Genomic DNA, 21,309 nt, shown 5'->3' with positions numbered 1-21,309 from the left:
CGATGTACTCGGTGAATATATTCCTAGCACAAAAGGGTAATTAACGAATTCATGCGTAAACTAATATGAGTAAATCATCTAAATATGCGGAGGACGGGAGGCCGCCCAAGCAAATTCCAGAAAATCTTCACGAAACCATAAAACTAAAAAGGAAAACAAACTTTATATATAGTAGGCACAAGTAAACTTTTCTTGCTGCGCAACATATATGTATACATAAATATAGTCATAAACTATTGAGCCAATTACACAAATTTTTTCTGGCAACTGACTCCCAGCACAACATGAACGGGTAGCTTAGGCAATCTAGACATACTGACTCAATTCTATTCAACAATTCAGTTAGAAAGAAAGAAAGATATTCCATTTAGTAGTTATTGAAGTGAAACGTCGATGCATATTGTATTCCTTCCCCAAACTAAGGACTCAATTAACCTACCACCCAAATGGAGCCATGCAAACAAATGAAATTGTACTATATAGAAACCTCAAGCATACCTCGAGCTGCCCTCTCATCAAGTTTCTCCTGGAACGATCGAGGCAGACGGTTTCCATGACTCTTTGATGCTTCTGCCTTGCTATCTGCTTGCAGTTTGCAATTCCATTTTAATGTCAAGTACAAACTAAACAAAAAATGAAAGAAAAGAAGAGGAGATAACGACATCGACAAGCCAAAAAACTCAGTGCACATGGGATAAATATTGAGATGCTTATTGGTAATCTAGAAGTTATACCACCAACCTGCTTAATTGCCTTGTGGTTTTAGCATCCCAGTTAGTTTTTATAAAATTCGTCTTTTAAAAGTTTACGAAAACTCCTTGAAATACATACGTGCTAAGGACTCGGAGATATACTCAATCAACGAACCAATTTGCACTACATTTATACATAAACCCTAAAGCTAAAAGTTAAAAGAAGCTGAGAAATAAGCAACCTGGATCATAAACCCTAACCCTAAATATCAAAAGTAGCATACCATAGGTCCATAGGGAGTCAATGCCTCTTTTTTATTCTCCCACTGGCCGCATGATTCCGACCCGAGTGCGAGGCGGATCACGGGAACGGAGTGTATGCGGCGGAAGATCACGCCATTCGAGTTCGGAAACGGTCTCGCGGCGAATGGGACGGATGAAGTCATGGTCCAGCGGAGAGTGAAAGTGTGATCCATGATTTCCGTTATGTCAAATCGAAGAGAAGTCAGGAGATTGTGGCCTGTTTAGTTACACTAGGTTTGGACGGAGAATTATTTAATTTTTAAAAACCCTGCTTTTCTTGGATTTATTTATTTATTTATTTTTATTAACTGGAAGTTACCCTTAAAATTGATGGGAATTGCAATTATTTATTTTAACAAATGATATTATCTCTTAAATTCACCTTTGACAAGAATCGAATTTAAAACCAAATCGCTTTTGGTGAGAATCGAACCTAATACCTCTCAATACTTGTAACGACCCGACCACAATTATTATGATTTTTATAATTTTAAAAAGTGTAGGGGACAATGGTGCAGGCGGCGAAGCCCGCTGTCAGCCCACTTGTGCTTCACTCGGAAGGAGGCGACGTGGCCCTCTCAATGCCGTTGGATTTCCAACGGTAAAAAAAATTTAAATTTGACTTTTAAAATGGACCGTCCAATCACAGATCAACAGTCCACGTTTTTTTCACCAAAAATATAAAAAATAATAATAAAAAAAAGGCCCAACGGTCATAATTATGACCGTTGGCCACGTGGCAGCGCCTTGGCTCTTGGATTTGAATATTTTTCAAATCCAACGGTCCAGATTAATTAACTATATTAAAATTTATTTAAAATTATGAAAAATACATAAAAGTTAATAAAAAATACAAAAATTTAAAAAACAAATACAGAAAATTAAAATAAGCTTGTGTAATTTTATTTTAGTGTGTTTGATGAGTTTATGTAATTTTATTTTAAGGAAACCTAATGAAAAGGACTTGAAAACTTTGAGTTTGAACGATAAGGACAAAATAAAGGGGTAAAGTGAATAGTATTAGGTTTGACTTTTTAGTGTAAAAATATTGTTTTTTTGTTAAAGTGAACAGTACCGCTGGCTTTTCGTTAAAACTCCCATTATTTTAGTGTGTTTTTTTTTTAGTTTATTTGATGAGTTTATGTAATTTTACTTTAGTGTGTTTTTTTTAAGTTTATTTGAAATTTTATCCGAAATTGGTTAAAAATCTTATTCGAAAATAAAACTATTTTTTTATTTATTCTTTTAAAAAATATAAAAAATATTTTAAATAGGCTAGGTGCCAACGCATTTTGTAGGGGTGGAGATCGTTTGTGCCAGCGTGACACACCCCGACCTGGGAAGGTCGAAGCATGCTGGCCATCACCGAGAGGTGACATAACCATGAGGGTAAGTGATGCAAAAAATGAATAAAATTAAAACTAATTATACTAAATGATAAAAGGGAAAGAGTGTGCATTCGTGAGACGAACTCACTACAACTATTCATAGCGTAATCGACAGTGGGACTATAGAAGAGTAGTCAAAGTAACTAAGTACACTTATTACACAACAGTGATAAGTTCGTACGTCTAAACAGAAGAGAATGTCAGAACTGCCAATATTCCTCGAGTGCCACAAAGAATGCAGCTATCTAAGACCTGGAGGGGCGAAAAACAAAGTTGAGTGGGTCAACAAAACAATGCTTATACGAAATCCTTTATTTTCGAATATACTAACCCCTCGCCGTAAAACAAGTATAGTTTCCTTGAAACGTACTATGGAAGTATGTAACCAATAATACAACAGCATTATAATAGTATTTTAACCAAAAACATGCCAAGTCATGATGTATTAAATGCCACAATAATATAATCATGTGATAATCAAGTATAGCTAAGTGATCATCCATCCAAGCTGACACACGAGTTTGAACATATAATTTCTGACACGAACAGGACTGGGTGTAATCAATATGCTCTAGTACTACGATCACGTGAAGACTGGTGCAGAAGCACATCACATACAAGTCGGATTGTCTAATGCAATCTACTCAACAAGACTGGCACCTAACTTGGATCCAAGGCGAGCGAACGGTGCGATGTGAACATACACGTGAAGTACTGGCCCTGGCCCTGGGGCGAGTACTAACACCGGTGCAGCAAGATGAGCATGTACAAATATGTATGAATGCCATGACAGTAATATCTAAACCATAAAGCAGCAATTATCACAATTATTTTGCAGTTATCAATTATTTGGCAGTATATACACAAAGTGAAGTACATACACATTTATAGAAACTATAAATATGTATAGGTATAAAATAATTGTTCACTCACAAGTACGTCACTAGGTCGTAACCCCCGAGCCTAGCTTGGCCTCGAACGTCCTCGGGATATGTTTCCCCTATATGTAAAATAACTAAAATATAATTAATTAAAGCACATATATGGAAACTTAAATAAAACACTTATAGTTTGCTCAAACCTATGGTTTAAATATACCATCGTGACCTACTCGACGTCAAGAACATCCCTAAATTTTTAGAAATTTTTTTGGACGACTCACGCGCCGTCAAGGGCACAGCTAGATGCGCCCCACGCGCAGGCCAGTGCCTGACGTCTGTCAGGAATATTCCGTTAAAAGCTAACAAACATTAACGGCGTTACCTAACGCGGTCAAGAATATTCCGTCAACCCTGACTGAATATTCCGTCACCTTCTCCGATCGCCCTCTCCATTGTCGCCATCTGTAACTCAATTTTTCGTCGGATTTCTGGAAAATTTTCAAATTCATTATTCTTCTTCATTTCTCAACCATTTTCAACGTACTATATATGGATTTGAAGCTACTGAAATGAAGAATCGCGTTATACATGTTTGGAGTCCAAAAGTAAAAAGCCTTGAAAGTTCCGGCCAACAGTGAACTCTTCGAAACTCGGTAGTTTCATGTCAACCTTCTTCCAAAACAAGCCTAGGACCTTCAAAAAGTTGTGTAGAAGTCTTCCCAAGCTTCAAATCATCCTAACTCGTTCAAAAATATGTTGAACTCAATGTGCCTGAGTTCGGACCTCACGAGTTGACGAGTCAAAACTCGTCTAAACTAGGTTTCAAGAACATGGTTAAGTTCGTGAAGAGGAGGGAAGTACGATGGTGTGGTTTTTGGGTTCAATCCGTGAGCTTAGCAACTCGTTTGAGGGTTTTGTAGAGAATAGAGCATATGGGGGAGAGAGAGACAAAAAAAGGAAGAGAGAGAAAGTTCCTTTTTTCTCTTTTCTGATTGGGGGACAGAAATGAGGGAAAGATGGGATTGGTGAGAGAGTGGAATGATGGAGGAGGGTGCACGGGATGGGCTAGGGAAAAGCTAGGGATAGGGTTTTAGATTTTCTACTGAAAATAGTATCGAAAATCAATCTGGGATAATGTTTTCACACTGATAAAAATTTACGTACACTCATAACGACGTGTACAATTTAAATGCGATAGCGAGAAAGAAAATGAAAGCGCTAAGAATACGTCCACGTCACTTGCCAATAAGGGCATAACCGTCAATACACATACTCAGGGAGAAATTACATAGGAAAATTAGGGACGGGTCGTCACACAGCGCATTTTTTTAAGGGTGGAGATGCTTTGGCTTATTACTATTCACTGGGGTCTAATACTGTTCACTTGAGTGGATAAATGCGCTGGGTGCTGGCGCAAAGTCTTTAGGGGTGGAATTGCTCTAAGGGTTTTCGGTGGGTTTTCATGAAATTAAGGCTTTTTCCGGCCAAATTGGCCTTAGTCACATGTATGAAAGTTGCTCCACTCATTGAGATCTTCATTCTTGTAAAATTTGAGAATTTTTAGAAATAGTTGAATTTTCCGGCAAGTCGGGGCGCCCGACCGCCACCTGCAGCGGCGCGTGGGCCGAGACGTCCCCTGACCTTCCTAGGCTAAATTTGAATACCTTCCATTGATGAAGTCTGATTGACGAATTTCCGTCATTTGAACGTAGTTCCATTACGGTCCACCGCTTGATTATCGTAGCAATCAACGATCCGACCGTTGGATTGTCACCAAACTTTGATACATTATAATACGTAATATTTGAGGATATTAGAAACTTACGGATTGGGAATCCGATGTATGGATCTTCCCGAATAGGATATATAAGTTATATATTCTATTGATAAGAATTCTAAGACATGATTTGATAATTGTTCTAGGCGCCGATCGTTCACGACGCCTTGATATTTGTGCTAGGGAGTTATAGCGTGGACTCCAAGTAAGTGGGCTTTTGGTTTTCTATATATGTATATGTGTTTTCTATTTTCCTAGAAATTATCTTAAATGGATTTACGTTTTTAAATGCCATGTCAATTGCATTACATTTTAGTATATGCATATTATTGCATGATGTTGCGGATGCCTAGGTAAGCTTCAGGTGAGTACATATTGATGGTAGTGATTGCAGTGTGTATGGTTATGTTTAGATGCATTTAGTGCTCATTATCATGCACCCTGGTGTTAGTGCTCTGCTCGAGGCCAGGGCCAGCCTTCACGTGATCGTTCACCTTCTACATCGTACGCTCACCTTGGATCCAAGGCAGGTGTCAGCTTGTCGTACATACCATATTAGATGGTTCCGACTCATAGGTGACTTGCGATACTTCGCACAGCCTTCACGTGATCTTAGCACTTGAGCGTATTTATTTACACCCAGCGTGTCGTACAGACCACATTAGGTGGTTCCGACTCGTGTGCAGGAATTGGTTAATGAGCTATAGGTTCAGCCGTACAGGTCATGTTAGATGACTTCAGTTGGTATATCATTTTACATTGATTTATTTCACCTAACTTACTTATTTCATTGCTGAGATACTTGACATGGCATATACTTGGTTTTCACTGCTCTCGAGCATGATTTCTATATACGTATGTATTATTATTTTCTAATAAATTATATGGGTTTTACGGCGAGGGATTATAACGTTTTCAAAAGGTTTTTGTTTAAAAACTTTATTTTTCAGGCCCACTCACCCTTGTTTTTGCGCCCCTCCAGGTTTTAGCTGCTGAAAGTTCGTATCGACGATGATTCGTGGCGAATCTTAGTATAGGTGGCTACCTCCGAGGGTATGATCCTTACCCACACTACTGTGCTTTACTTATACTCTGACCTCGCGTGTGGAATGAGTTCATCCCCGCTCACAGCACACTCTTGTCTTTAATCACTTTTAGGTTTAAATTTATTTACATTTTCCACATCACTATACTTTATAGCTTCGTCACCTTCCAAGTGTCGACTAACACAGCTCGATTCGAAGTCCTAGTGAACATTCTGGGTCGGAGTGTTTTAATACTACTAGACCGTAGTACTAAGTGACAATTTTTATTGTATCCCTTGAATTTGTATCATAATTAAGAATACAAATTAAGAAAATAAAAACATTAAACTGGTCATATAATTCAGATCTAATTTACCTTTTTTACAACCACTTAGTATTATTGTCACTTATAAGTAAGAGGTTTTAAGTTTGGTTTAGCAAAAGGCAAATTTGAACCATATTATTGCTAGCTCATTGTGAGGCCAAGTCCATTCCCCTTCCCCTTAATGTAGAACATTATTTCTTGAAAAAACAAACAAATTTACCCCTTCTACAAAGAAATTTGATCTCCTTCTGAATCTTCATATATGTCCAATATATATGTAAATCATGATTGATGTGCATTTTTGTGAGAAAACTAAATCCTTTGTGCATTTTTGTGAGAAAATTAAATCTTTTCAAAACAAGGATACCAACCCCACCTAGGTAATCCAATTCCGGGTAATTTCATAATTCACTTCTGAATATTAGGCAGACCCTACTCATTTTAAAATTCCCACAAACCTAGTGAACGCTGAAATGCTTGGGAAGGCCTGCAATTCGATTCTCCCCACTCCCCCGTTTGGTAAACACGCCATTGGTGTACCGGCACACCGAAAAATCTTTCTTCACATAATGGTCGTGCACAGCAGAACAGGATGTAATTGGATAATTTAAAAGCATTCACCAAATATAATTGAAGATTAATATCAAAACATTCACTTGATATAATTGGGGGCAGCGGCCCTCTCTGTCTCGCTATATAAATATATATTATATATATTACATCACAACATACCTGAAAACTGCTGCAATCGGACAAGTTCAAAGAATTGTTACAGCCATTTTCACTAGCATCGACGATCGGATGGAGACTTGACCAAAGTTTATCGCATCACCCCAGGGGCCAGAGAACTGGTGACACTCCATAAACTATATGAACGAGAGAGGTCTCTCCAGTGGGAAGTGAGTTACTCCATGGTTAGCTTCCACAATTGCTCATAAACGAAGACATAAGCCTGCTCATGCAGTATACTACTTGTTTGAACTGCCCATTTATAATTGTTTGTAGATGAGGACATATGCCTGCTCATGCAGTACTTTACCGGTCCCAATTGCCGTGACCGACGCATCGTCAAACCGTAGCCACTGACTGGCATAGAGAGCATCAGTTGTATAATGTCCCTTTGATGGCTCTCTCCCGTGATGAGTTATTGTAGCAACAAGTTTGTATTTTCGACCCTACAGAAGCGAAGGATGGAAAAATAAGCACAAAAATAGTATTTGAAATTCTGCTTACAACTGCCACCAGGTATGCAAACCCTAATTGAAAACATCAAGACTCGTTACAGCTCGACAATAAGGAAAATTCAGTACTTCTTTTCTTCTTTGGATAGGGTTTAGCACTATCATTCATGTTTATAGGTTAGGTCCTACTCCTACCAGACATCCTACCAGACAGGTCAAAGAAGAAGTACTGAAAACACACTACAACAGCAAACTAAAACTCAATAAAGTATCAATCAGAGTCGATGCACACAGGTCGTTCATCAAGAAGAAATAAGGGTCACAAGATAAAAGTTCAAAGAGTGTTTAATTAGATATAAAAGAGCATCACCTCAGTATTTGGAGAAACAAGCAATTCACGACCCAACACCAATTCAAGTGGAAAACGCACGGGTTTATGCAGCTTAGTGCTTCCTTGGCTTCCATAACCAAAACGCATCAAGTGCAATATCATTATCTTTGAAAGGGTCTGTATCTTTATGGATTTGCTTGCAGTCACAATACCACCCTGAAACTGATGTAGAAGATTAATATTAATAATAAAAGGTCATAATGATACAAAGCCTAGGTGGTACCATAGGACTTATATAGTATCTCTGTTGCATTACCTTTGAATTCTAACAATTTTACACTGGCATACATCAGAAATTAAAAAATAGCAATGAGAGTATACCTTCCCAGCTGCTGATGTTCGATACCCCTCAAGAGTTTCTGGTGCAGAAAACAACTTAAGTGCATCTTCAATGGTACGAACAGCTTCAGGGTGAATATCAAGGTGGAGCAATAAATATGGCTGAACAGTAGCGGAAGCTTTATTTCCTGCTTAACAAAAACCAAATGAACACATAAACTCCAGTTAGAATCAACAGTGAGTGGGCAAAAAACTACAGAGCAAACCAAAATACAATTGGTTCAACTCTACTAGCAAATCATATGATGACTGTTGATATCAGGAGTTCCTTTCAATGGACCAGTAAATAGATACTTTGGTTACAAATATGATTAAAAGCTTCAGATATATCTCGTCATCTAAAAAATCCCTAGGAAACAACAGAAACATTTTAAACTACATTTCCAACTAGGAAGTCCTTGACACTGGGGTACATCATCTAGAATGCCAAAAAAAACATCTAACTTGGAACCACGGAAATAAACATGAATTCCTGCTAAAACTCATGTATCATCGATAATTTATTTTTTCTTCAATTCACAGGCCCACAGGAAATATGGAATTCAAAATCTGGAAAATCAGAAAGATATACTGTTCAAGCTGTATTTAAATTTAAAATTTTCAAACATGAAACCATGTGAATCAGCATTAACTGTTACCTATTTGAATTATGAGGAAAAAGTTAAGCTACTCTCGCCTGAGAATGCAAGTGCTAACGAAAAGAATTCAATAACAAAAAGATACAACTAACAAAGCTGCTAGCAAAACTATAAAAACTCAAATGGCAATAATAATAATAACGCAACCGCCACACCTCTTGCCTTCACCACACTTTTCAATTGTCCTCCAAAAATATCACTCAATTCTGAAGGAACAAAACTCTGTGTCCTGGTTACTGCAGATGTATTCTTTGGGCCAACTGTCTCCCATTCATCGTCTTCTGCGGAAGATATGAGAGTTGATTTGCACCCATTAATGCTTGGGGATTGTCCTTCACGCTTAAGTAATTCATCATGCATCTGATCCATGATGAAGCTAAGGAACTCCTGAGCATCTTCTTGTCTGAAAAAACACCAACAGTTTCAAAAGGAAACTTAAAACAAATCAAAAGCAGAATACAGTCATATAGATATAATGGCCATAGATATGCTGGGCAGAAAATATTGGCAATAGAAAATATTGGCCAACTCAAAATAATAGAGAAGATTAACCTATTTGTTAAAAAGTTTTAAGATCAACAAATTAATTTCTAAAAACTCAGGGTCTAATCCCGTACTACACATTACATTCCTTGCAATTGGTGTAACAATCCAAAAACAGAAAGGACAACATAATAGGTTTTCAGAAAATATAACAATATATTCAGTGGAAACACCATAACTACAGGCATCTTGATTGTGCTATATCAGACGGTGGCATTTTTTCTAACCATCACACAAAATGTCAAGCATGAGAATTGTCAATCAAACTTGATAATCCCGAGCAAAAACTATAACCTATCAACAGGAATTTTACAAAAACACAAGGTAACAAAATTACAACTGACATAATTGAGAAAAAAGTTTGCAATCCATGTCAGACATTTCCTATTTATTTTGAAACAACAACAACAACAACAACAACAAAGCCTTTTCCCACTAAGTGGGGTCGGCTATATGAATCCTATTTATTTTGAAAGACTAAATAAAATTAATCACCAAATATACAGGGAATAAGAAGGCTTAAGATATAAATAAAAAAACTAGAACTGAAAAGTATTGACCAATATCAGACACAAACCTTGGCCTGCCGGAGATGTTAGTTGGCACATCTGGAGTGAAATTCTTAAGAACGCCTTCAAACATGGCAGGGCTAAAAGGCCTACCAGTCTCGAGAACACTTGCATCTTTGTTCTTCGAACTTGAACCACTAGGCATGTCAAATTCAGAGACGAACTCTGCAAATGCACTCAATGTTGGAAAGTCAACCTAATCAATTCAAGTTTAAATGAGCAACATATCAGTCAAGTGATTAGTCAGAACCAGGGTTAAGCTAGGTAGCTACTCATTTCTGAGCAGTTCTCCTAAAACCACAAGCCAAGGAATTGAACAAACAGATAACAATGAGGAGAAAGAACCTTAGGAACTTCGAGAGTTCTTAATTCCTGAAGAAGCTGAACAAAGGGAAAGCATGATAGAAGGGCCTGAAGGGTTGCATTTAGAAAGCACAGATTTCCTGAATTGATTAGACCACGAGGCAACAAGATTTTAGAAACAGTAACAGGCGCATTTGAAGCCTTCTGAAGTTCCCCCTTAATCTTAGAAACAGATAACTCATCAACACAGCCATTCTGCTCTCTATTCTGCAATTCCAGACTTGAAAATTGATTGGAGAGACCACCTTCGTCTTTGGATACAGGCAATGAAGTTAAGAAAACATTATCAGTTGTCACCTCTTTCACACCATTACTATGGGCAGAAACATTAACATAATTATCAGTACATCCATTTTCTGTTGGAGTGGCTGTCGATGCAGGTAAATTATTATCTGCTGCTGTTACAGCCTTAACTTCATTCTGCTTATTAAGTGAACTTAAGGGCTGAGATTTGGTGGGCGCTTTCAAAGAACTTTTCTGTCCGCTTGATTCACCATTAAATTCACCAGAAGATTTTGGAGAAACAAAATTTATAGACCCAAACTGCAATACATTCTTTTCCACAGGCTTTTCCGCCTTCCCGGGTGATTGCTTTAGCAGCAACGACCTGGTCTCGTCTTCAGAAAATGACCCAAATACTAGCAGCTGCAAACAAGAAATAACAACAAACTTCAGCAGGTTTTCAAGCACATGAATGAAAGAGTAAAACCCAAACCAATAAAAACATTAGTATTCAAAATCACATTATAACCTAGCAGTAAATCAGCACGAGTTCGGGCAACCAGATGCTGACACAGAAATGATCAGAAAAACTTTACTTCTGCATTATTACCCAACAGATAATTTAGAGCCTAGTGAGATACAACACTTTTGTCAAAATGGAGTCACCATTGCCCTCACAATAAATTCCCAAAATTCATATGCATTTTACTATTAAACTTCGCGAAAATGAAGGCAAAAACACCCAAAAACTTCGCATTATCACCAGACCAATAGAAGTTTCATCCAAGCATGAACTAATTCACAGTCACAATACCCAAATTTACAATCTTCCTAACTACAAAACTCCACAGAACAAGTAAAATTCACCGAAATAATCCGCCTTAAACGAAAATCATAACGGAAATACAAACTTATCAAATGTGAAAGAGAAACCCCACCTTAGAATCACTCATTTCGTTTGCAGAACCGAATCAGAAAACTCAGAAACGCCCAACGAAAAGCAGGAATTTTGTTTGCGAGAAGATTGAGGATAAGGAACAAGTATGTGGAAAATGTCAGAACCGGAACCGAGAATTAGGGTTTTGTGAGGCCCTGAAGGAGCAGAGGAGAAGAGAAGAACGTCGATTGAAGACATGAAAGGAGAGGGAACCGAGAGATTGGTGAAGGGAGAGAGCATTTACCGGAGAAACCCTCTTCAAGAACCTCCTCAACAAACCCTAACATCGACTGCAGAGAGAAAAGAGAGAAGGAGAGAGATGATTAGGTTTAGGTGCCGGTGTGGAAATAGGCTTTTTTTGTTCGTTTAGGTGAGGACCTGTTGTTGAGCATGGGCATTAGGCAGGCTGCCTATTTCGCCTGTGCGCGGAAGCACTTTTATTTATAAGTGCTTTTGTTAAAAGAAAATGATTTTCGTGTTGCAGTTATATTTAGAATAGAAATATAATTGTGTAAATCCTATGAGATATGAGAAAGTATCTTATATTCCTATTAGGAGTAGATTACTTATTAAATGTTGTCATCCTAAAGGAAAAAGTTTTTACCTATTTTACTACTATAAAAAAGCATAATAAGGTGAATCAAATACACCTCATAATTAAATCAATATCTCTTCTCCCTAATTGTGGTCAGCCCCCTCCTTCTCTAAACCTTAGATCGTTCAATCAAATAGGTCTACAACATTTCATATATTTTCTTTTAGCTTTCCGCACATTTTTGCTCATTTCTATTTATTTATTTATTTTGTTTTATTTAATTTAATAATTATAAATCGATAGGGGTGTGTAGGAGCAGAATAAAGGTGTGTGTGAATCACATTTCTTGTTAGAAATGTCTTTTAAGTGAACTGTTGAAATCCATATTATTTATTAAGGAACCGTGATAAGTTTTGTTTTCAATTTTTGTTTTTATTTCTTTTTAAAACTAAAAAAAAAATCTTTTGATAACTATTTTTCATTTTTTTAGCTTAAGAAAATAAAAGAAAAATGTCACATCCCGGCTCGGACTCCCACCACATTCCAGGCTCGACTTCGCCGTAGCACGATATTGTTCGCTTTGGACCCCGACCACGCCCTCATGGTTTTGTTTCTGGGAACTCACACTAGAACTTCCCAGTGGATCACCCATCCTAGGATTGTTCTCGAATGAACTCGTTTAACTTCGGAGTTTCGATAGAACCCGAAACCAGTGAACTCCCAAAAGACCTCGTACTAGGTAGAGATGAGAATATATATATAAGGCATAGAGGATCCACTCCCCTGGACGATGTGGGATGTTACAAAGACTATCCAACTCAACTCAAAATAGAAAACGTTGTTGAATAGGCTGTGGCTCAACTCCAACTTGGCGAGGAGAATATGTGTTTTTTATTAAAGTTCCCTTTTATTAATAAGTGCTTTTGTTAAAAGAAAATTGATTTTCATATATTTTTTTTTAGCTTTCTGCACATTTTTTGCTCATTTCTATTTATTTATTTTGTTTTATTCAATTTAATAATTATAAATCGATAGGGGTGTGTAAGTAGAATAAAGGTGTGTGTGAATCACATTTCTTGTTAGAAATGTCTTTTAAGTGAACTGTTGAAATCTATATTATTTATTAAGGGACCGTGATAAGTTTTTTCAATTTTTGTTTTTATTTCTGTTTAAAACTAAAAAAATCTTTTGATAATTTTTTTTTCATTTTTTTAGCTTAAGAAAATAAAAGAAAAATGCCACATCCTCGCTTGGGCCCCATCACATCTCAAGTTTGATTCCACTGTAGCACGATATTGTCTGCTTTGAGCTCAACCATGCCCTCACATTTTTGTTTCTGAGAACTCACACGAGAACTTCCCAGTGAGTCACCCATCTTGGGATTGGTGAACTCGCTTAACTTCGAAGTTCCGCTGGAACCGAAGCCACTGAACTTCCAAAAAGCCTTGTGCTAGGTAGAAATGAGAATAAACATATAAGGCTTACAGGATCCACCCCCTAGACGATGTGGGATGTTACAATCCACCCCGCAACTCCACCCTTGAAGCCTTCTCCCCAGGCAATCCATTATTCAATCCACCATGTGAACAGTAACTACCCTAATGAACAGTAACTGCCTTTTGCATATCCACCGTTGCACTTGAATATCCCTGAGAATGGGCAATAAAATATTATTAATTTTTTTTTTTACAAAATAAAACTAAATAAATTTATTTGTAATTTCGGATAAGATATTTTAAATCGTTCTCGTTGTGCCACGTGTCATTTACCCAAAATGACTATTATTGGTCATAGATTTCGATAAGATTTTTATCCAATGTCATCGTGCCACATATCGTTATTTTTTCAGAATCTTTAAGGATAGATTTCGATCAGATTTTAAATCGTTCTCGTTGCGCCACGTGTCATTATCTGAAAAGATAATTATTGGTGATGGATTTCGATAAGATTTTTATCCAATGTCGTCGTACCACGTATAGTTATCTTTTCAGAATCTTTTAGAATAGATTTCAATTAGATTTTTAACGAATAACGGTATGCCACGTGACACTATCTACAACCTAATCATTTCAGAATCCTCCATATAATCTATCATATGAATTTGATTGAAACATTTTTTTTTTAATTTTCAAATATTTTTTTTCGGATTTTTTACAATTTTTTAAATTTTTTTATTCAAATAATTAATATCTGTCGTTGGATTTAAAAAAATTCAAATTATAATACTTCGGATTGTGCCACGTGTCACAACAGTAACTTTTTTTAATTTTAAAACTATTTTTTATTTTTTTTAATTTATAAAAGCAGATTAATATCAACCGTTGATTTCAGATCGAATGGTTGATATTAAATCAGTTGTTTTTTTTATTACCGTTTCAAATCGGATGGCTCATATTAAAGAGTCATTGAGATCGAATGGACCGTGGCTTCCCAACGGTCACCTGCATTTCCTGGCGCACGGGCCCCGTGCCTTGTAAACTTGTCGGCTGACGCGCCCCCACTCGCAAGTGAGGGGCACGCGCCTGACACAAAAAAAAAATGGCCCGACGCCAGGCCTGACGTCACACCCACCTCGGGCTGCAGGGCTGGCAATCCTCCACGAGCCTGGCCCTTAGGCACCCACCTTCACTTAGGCTGGCCAACGCTAGAGCCCTATCCACCGGCCATTGGGCCATTTCCCTTCGCCTGTCCCCCAAGCAACCACCAAGGGTGGAGTTGCTCTTAGGGGCCCGACGTCCTCGTCGGCACACTTCCGGTTAAGGATTGGCTCTGATACCAAATTGTCACATCCCGGCCCAGGCCCCCACCACATCCTGGGCTCGACTCCGCCGTATCACAATATTGTTCGCTTTGGGCCCCGACCACGTCCTCACTATTTTGTTTATGGAATCTCACACAAGAACTTCCTAGTGGTTCACCCATCCTGGAATTGCTCTCGCGCAAACTCGCTTAACTTCAGAGTTCTGATGGAACCCGAAGCCAATGAGCTCCCAAAATGCCTCGTGCTAGGTAAAGATAGGAATATACATATAAGACTTACAAGATCCACTTCCTTAGATGATGTGGAATGTTACAAAAAAACTAAAAGCTATTTTATTGATTATGTAAATTTTGGTTTTCAATTTAAATTTTTGATTGAACTGTTCTTTATATATGTGTTTTTTAGTTTATTTTAGAGGAGCTTTCATGTTGTTCATGGGTTTGGAAAGTCCCGTTGAATTCATTAAATCTCGTATTATTGTTGAGTATATTTGAAGTACTACAACAACAAACATGGAAAACATATTCTCCATACGAATCTTTTGGTATTTTAGAGTTTATTACATGTTTGAACGTATAGCAAGAGGCTAATTTAGTATGAATTCGAAATCTAAATCAAATATTGCATTATGAACCATTTATATATTGCTATAATAGATTGACTAAACAAATTTAACGAATAAGGACAAATCTACCACTTTGAATAAATATATATATAATTTTTTTTTTCAAAACCTTACTATACCCTTATTTAATTATGGCCAATTTTATATGAGTAATGCTAAAGAGATTAAATTTGTCTTGTAAAATAAATGATGTGTTACTAATAAAAAATGAACACGTTTATCGTTTACTTTATAAAATTTTGTTTACAACTATACTATTGCCCAGTTTATATTTTTATTTTAAAAGACATCCTGTGTTTCTTGAACTCCCAGTAAAGCTTGTAACGTAAAGACCATCAACGACTCTCACGACCGACATAAAACGACCATGACCAACCACCACCACCACCACCTCCATGCCCCTCTCCGATCAGCCCCACCATCCTCCTCCTCTCAAACCTTCACATCGAAGCTCCTCCTCCTCCTCACTCTCCTCCCCCTCTCTCTCGCTGCCTTAGCTTTCATTCTCCAATGGCGTGGCGGCATCCCCGACCCCACCACCCGCTGGTCCCCTCCTGGTTCCCACCACCTCTTCCCTGGCATGGACGCATCTCCTCTTTCCTCCGCCGTCGTCCACTCCTCGCCTTCCGATTGCCTTAGTCTCGGTCGTTCAGCTTCGCCTTCGATTCCCTACTATCAGAATTGGAAGTTTGACTCTGTATCCAATTTAAGACCAAAGGTATGATTTTTTTTATTCTTTCATGGATTGGAGGTTGATCTGATTCTGGGTTTTGTTTGATTTGGATTTGAGTTTAGTGGGTTTTGTTTTTACTGCTGAGTTTGAAAATTTGAAATTTCTGAGTGGTCGTGTGGATTTGTATCTGGATTTTCCTTTTTGTAGATTGAAGTTTATGGCTTTGAGGCTGTTCATACATGTACTGTTCATTCCATATTTCAAATGCTTTGCATTTTTGCTCACAAATCTATAACGAATCTCCAAATTTAGTTAAACTCGTCTAAGGGGAATTACTGGGGCGTGGAGCAAAAATGATGTGCTCTCATTGATCTCAAATGTTGTGAAATGTGAACTAAGTTCATCCTTTTTCTGGCAACGTCCAACCCAACCTTGCTTTCCTAATAGACTTGTTAATGGGATACACAATGCGGTATGCTTCATACTTGCGAAGAAGCGATCTTCTGCTATGAATTAAAGTTTGCATCCCATGGAGTCCCTTCTCTACAGATCTGACATTCTGCACAGCTACAGAGTGTTATTTATGGTCTAGTGTTTATTCATGAGCGGCTTGGTTGTCCAATAGATAAACATAATACGATTGTTTCATTGACGACCTGTGCTTCCAGTGAGAAAATACGATAACACCACCATTTACTTATCAGACTTTATCATACCAGTATTCAGAGTAATTTGTTTGGAACTTGATTGTGGGAGTTACGTATCATTTGAACCTTCCTGCTCTAATTTTGTTATATTTTGGGAAATATCACCCTTCTAATCCTTTTTGACAAGTGTGATGCTCTGCTCTGCTTATAATGCGATGTCCTGTTTCATTGTTTATAGCACTTAAAATTTTATGTAACCCAATTGTTTGGATGATTGATGATGGCTTGTTATGTAATGAGTGCTGCATACTAATATCAGGACAGCATGCATTTTGGTGGAATGCATTTTTCGTCTCTTATTAAGTTAGAGCTTTGTGCAGATATGTATTACTACAAGTACGTCAGCTGGTTTAGAACAGATTTTGCCGTGGATGTTTTATCACAAGGTTGTTGGAGCTACTACCTTTTTCCTATTTGTGGAAGGAAAGGCTGCATCTCCTGAAGTATCTAAAGTTCTGGAGTCTATTCCTGTGAGTTAAATAATACTTCACTCTGACTGCCTACGTCCTGTTCAGTTGCCTTCTTCTCCCCTTTATTTTTCTTTTCCATGTTTTTTTTTTGTTTTTTTTTATTGTAATTTTTTTTTTAATATTTTAAAAATGCATTTTTGCAATGCTTAATATGGTGAAAGTTTTCGAGCATAAATTTTTTGGTATTTTGTCAGGGAGTAAAGGTGATATACAGAACTAAAGAGCTTGAGGAACAACAAGCTAACAGGTGAGTTGACTCTGCCGCTGACACTTGGTGCCTGTCTTGTGCTTACTATAAAGTAATCTTCTAGTATTGTTAAGACTTAAGACTCCTGGATATTTTGATTAACGTAACCAACATCTCTAAATGCTTGAACATCTTTTATTTGTTTATCCTTTTTCCGTAGACTGGTAGATACACACACATTTATATATACCAACAATCCAGCTTTGGGACAGTAGCCGGAATGTGGCACCAGGATGATTCAAATGACCCCTCTGGCTATTCAACTTGTGCAATAAAAAAAGAGCAAAACACAGTTGTTTAGGGCTTTGGTTTTAACTCCTGATTTCAGGGATACTAAGATCGTGGAGTTGAGAGTTAAAATCTAAAGCCTAAGCCCTAAATCGACTCTACACAAAATAATAACCTTGTAGGGAAAATGGATTGAAAACTAGACTAAATAAAAAGAAACACAACGTTACTGTGCTGACAGCAAGCACAGCTGTTCAAATGGTGGACATATCAGCAGTGCTGTTGTCTGCTTCTGAGAAGAATTCTGCATACATTTTCGCTTAAATCACTTGTATTTTGTGTTTCTTGTTTTTTTGTTACCATCAGTCGGATCTGGAATGAGACTTGGCTGTCCAGTTTCTTTTACAAACCTTGCAATTATGAGCTATTTGTGAAGCAATCTCTCAATATGGAGATGGCTATTGTCATGGCAAGGGTATGAAAGATTTTTCTCATGTTACTTGTGCCTATGTTGTTACTTTTACCTTGTGATGAGATGTTTTCTTAATTTATTAATCTCTTTTGTTGCTTGGGACTTTCTGTTGCATATAAAAATATTAGGATGCTGGAATGGACTGGATAATTCATGTTGACACAGATGAGTTACTGCACCCAGCTGGGGCCAAGGAGTATTCTTTGAGGCAGTTGCTGCTTGATGTGCCTGGGAATGTGGATATGGTCATTTTCCCGAACTATGTAAGTGAAATATTCAGTTACTTTTAAGTTGTGTACGTGTAAAGATGATTAAGCATGCTAGTCTTGTTGTTTTTGAGTATTGGCGCCCGTTTCAGCCCTTATGCATGTTATTCGGTGATTTAACTAACTGGTTGTTTGTTTTGTGCAGGAGAGCAGTGTTGAACGGGATGATATTAAGGAACCATTTACTGAGGTGAATCTCCTCTGTTGTCCATCATTATTGCTTCTTACTTGCTTCAATAAATTTCATTAGATCTCTGAAGTTCAACAATTACGAGATTGATATTTGCTATTCGATATGGGCTGTCAGCCTGGTAAGGTCTTTAACCTGCATACCATAACTTTGAATTTGTGAAGAATACCATAACTTTGAATTTGTGAAGAGTTTGTAACCTTATCCAGTCTTAGATTTAACATGCTGGGAAGCAGCAGTATGTTGTTGCCCTGTTGAACTATGCAAGGATATGGTTGTTAGACAGTGACAATCATATATTCCGAATTTATGGATTAGACCAAACATATTGTTCTAAAGTTTTACCAAGATCTGCCTCTTTTCATATCTAGACATAAAAGTTGGAAGTTAATGTGTTAGTTCAAATAAGGGCATATTCTTTAAAGACAAGTACGTAAGTGTGGGATTAGAGTGAGTAATATTTATGATACAGATGGTGCTGCATAAAGATTTGGTAGTTACGAGCAGTAGAGTCGTAGACGAGGTCTTTCTGACTTTGTACTTCCAGAATGAGAAATAGTACTTTAAATAAATGTATCCCAGTTGATTCTAGGAATGCTTCACGTCATGTTTATTTTTATATTTCAATTAGCATGCATGTCCTGTCTTTGTCTAATGCCTTGCTCTTGTATCTACGCAATCAGGTTTCCATGTTCAAGAGGAATTATGACCATGTACCAAAAGACACATACTTTGGTATGTATAAAGAGTCAGTTCATGGTAACCCAAACTACTTTTTGACTTATGGAAATGGGAAATCAGCTGCTCGAGTCCAAGATCATCTTCGTCCTAACGGTGCACACAGATGGCACAACTATATGAAGACCCCAAAGTACGGTAATTTTATGTTTGAAAGAACAGTGTTTTGGGGTCAACTTATTGGTCATAGTAATCATATATATCCTATTTCCTTCTTAGCGAGATCAAATTTGAAGAGGCTGCTGTTCTGCACTACACATATGCCAAATTTTCAGACTTAACATCTAGACGTGATCGGTGTCGCTGCAAGCCTACAAAGGAAGATGTCAAAAGATGCTTTATGTTGGAGTTTGACAGAGCTGTGAGTTCAATTCTTTAGTTAGTTATTTCTAAACTTTCTACCGGTACAAGATCATCTAGCATATAATGTGATCAGTTAACTTTGTAAAGTTACCTAGTTGGTCCATGCAATAGAATTCTTGAAAATTTAAATAAATATCTATTGGTAGAGCTGTTACTTGGAAATCTAAAAGGGAATATAGTTTTTCCAACTCCAAGCATAACTTAAAGTGCTCCATATCGAGCAAAGTGGTCTTCTAAAACCATTTTGCAGATTTGGCTAATATTCTACAAGATTTGTAATAGAACAGTGGACTTGTCTTTTCCCTTATATTTCCTCTTTCTTTTAGTGTAATAGCTGCCAGCTCTTGAGCTTGCTTTTTCGTTTGCATTTCATCGTGCTAACTCTTTCATATACTAACAACATGTAGCATTGCAGGCATTCATAATTGCATCAACTGCAACCAAGGAGGAAATGCAGAAGTGGTGAGATTTTCTTTACAAGTTATTACATTTATCTTGATCCTCCATTAAAATTTGAAGTATGGTGAAACCTTCTTTTTAATCCTTTATTGTGGATTAAGTCTGCGCTTGGCTTTCGTTCTAGGTACCATGAACACATTGTGTGGGATGACAAAGACATAAGAATCAAACTTTTGAGAAAGGGAATTTTGACTCGGATATACGCTCCCATGGTAAGCCGATCAACTCAAACTTAAATTTTTTGTAGCTGATCAACTCATTTAAATAATGTAATTAACAAATGATTTTCGTGAAAGTATTGACAAAACCTCAAAACCTAAATTAAATCGTTTTTTACCTGCTCATTCTGTATCGTTTTAAGGCTTTCACTCACTGTACATTTCAGGCCATAATAAAAGGACTAAGGGAGTCGGGAGTCTTCAGCTCCGTTATTGCATCTGCCCCAACAACTCTCTCAAAAGAAAAGTTTTTGTTGACCATTAATGGTAGTAACTCCTCGAGAGCTGCTGCCTCCGAATCCCACCCGTCATTGAGGAAGATTGGTAGAAGCAGAGAGAGTAAGGCTACTGCCAGGAAGGCCTTGGATATTGAAACTGCTGAATTTCAAGAAGTGGCTGTTCCACCATTGTCCCCTCCGGGAATGGACGATAACCAGGCAAGTGTGGAAGTGTAAAATAAGGTCCTTTATCATGATTGAATCATTAAAATACATTACGGAGTAGGTTCTACAACGTGTATCAAAAGTTGTGTAAAAAAAGCTGTTCCACGGATCCGACCCTATATTCATGCATTATGAGTGTAATCTATTCTTTTCAATTTTGTATAGTGAATGTAACATTTAAATTGAGAATTTGAGATTCACATGTGATATGTGTAACGCTTGGCTCCTTTAGTAGGCAAAAATGCTTTGAATTCGAGCACAAATGCGATCAGATTCCTTTTTCTTTCTTGCATACAAAGAGGAACGCTTGGCTACTTTAAAATACTTTGTGGTCAATTCA

The 21,309-nt window shown here is 37.4% G+C and overlaps 2 protein-coding genes and 1 long non-coding RNA gene across 4 annotated transcripts in view; 1 reads left to right on the top strand and 2 right to left on the bottom strand.

Annotated features, from left to right (window-relative positions):
* The window catches only part of LOC126628477 (uncharacterized), a 37,355-nt gene extending 36,201 nt beyond the window's left edge, over positions 1-1,154 (bottom strand). Inside the window, exons 1-2 of the long non-coding RNA XR_007625436.1 lie at positions 977-1,154; positions 499-585 (exon numbers count right to left, since the gene is read on the bottom strand). This is a non-coding gene — a long non-coding RNA (uncharacterized LOC126628477). The remainder of the gene's footprint in view (positions 1-498; positions 586-976) is intronic.
* Positions 1,155-6,989: 5,835 nt separating this feature from the next.
* LOC126628454 (ubiquitin carboxyl-terminal hydrolase 24-like) lies at positions 6,990-11,986 on the bottom strand. 2 transcript variants are annotated; one of them, XM_050298142.1, is made up of 7 exons: positions 11,576-11,986; positions 10,398-11,060; positions 10,061-10,248; positions 9,096-9,343; positions 8,285-8,430; positions 7,943-8,125; positions 6,990-7,566 (listed from the first exon to the last, which is right to left on the bottom strand). In XM_050298142.1, exons 1-7 carry the CDS (start codon positions 11,588-11,590, stop codon positions 7,381-7,383), a joined length of 1,629 nt encoding a protein of 542 aa, XP_050154099.1. In that variant the 5' UTR covers positions 11,591-11,986; the 3' UTR covers positions 6,990-7,380. The 2 variants fall into 2 exon arrangements, with proteins under 2 accessions (XP_050154099.1, XP_050154100.1); XM_050298143.1 differs by having other exon boundaries at positions 7,943-8,119; positions 11,576-11,985.
* A 3,799-nt stretch (positions 11,987-15,785) lies between these two features.
* LOC126628455 (glycosyltransferase-like KOBITO 1) lies at positions 15,786-21,232 on the top strand. The gene is made up of 11 exons (XM_050298144.1): positions 15,786-16,213; positions 17,196-17,345; positions 17,540-17,592; positions 18,187-18,295; positions 18,421-18,555; positions 18,704-18,748; positions 19,432-19,619; positions 19,706-19,847; positions 20,265-20,311; positions 20,433-20,520; positions 20,694-21,232. Exons 1-11 carry the CDS (start codon positions 15,863-15,865, stop codon positions 20,979-20,981), a joined length of 1,596 nt encoding a protein of 531 aa, XP_050154101.1. The 5' UTR covers positions 15,786-15,862; the 3' UTR covers positions 20,982-21,232.
* Positions 21,233-21,309: the final 77 nt, after the last annotated feature.

The sequence above is a fragment of the Malus sylvestris genome, chromosome 7 (genome assembly GCF_916048215.2).
Source record: "Malus sylvestris chromosome 7, drMalSylv7.2, whole genome shotgun sequence".
Classification (NCBI taxonomy): Eukaryota; Viridiplantae; Streptophyta; class Magnoliopsida; order Rosales; family Rosaceae; genus Malus; species Malus sylvestris.
The sequence above is the reverse complement of the archived record's forward strand: the minus strand, read 5'-3'. Positions and strand labels throughout refer to the sequence as shown.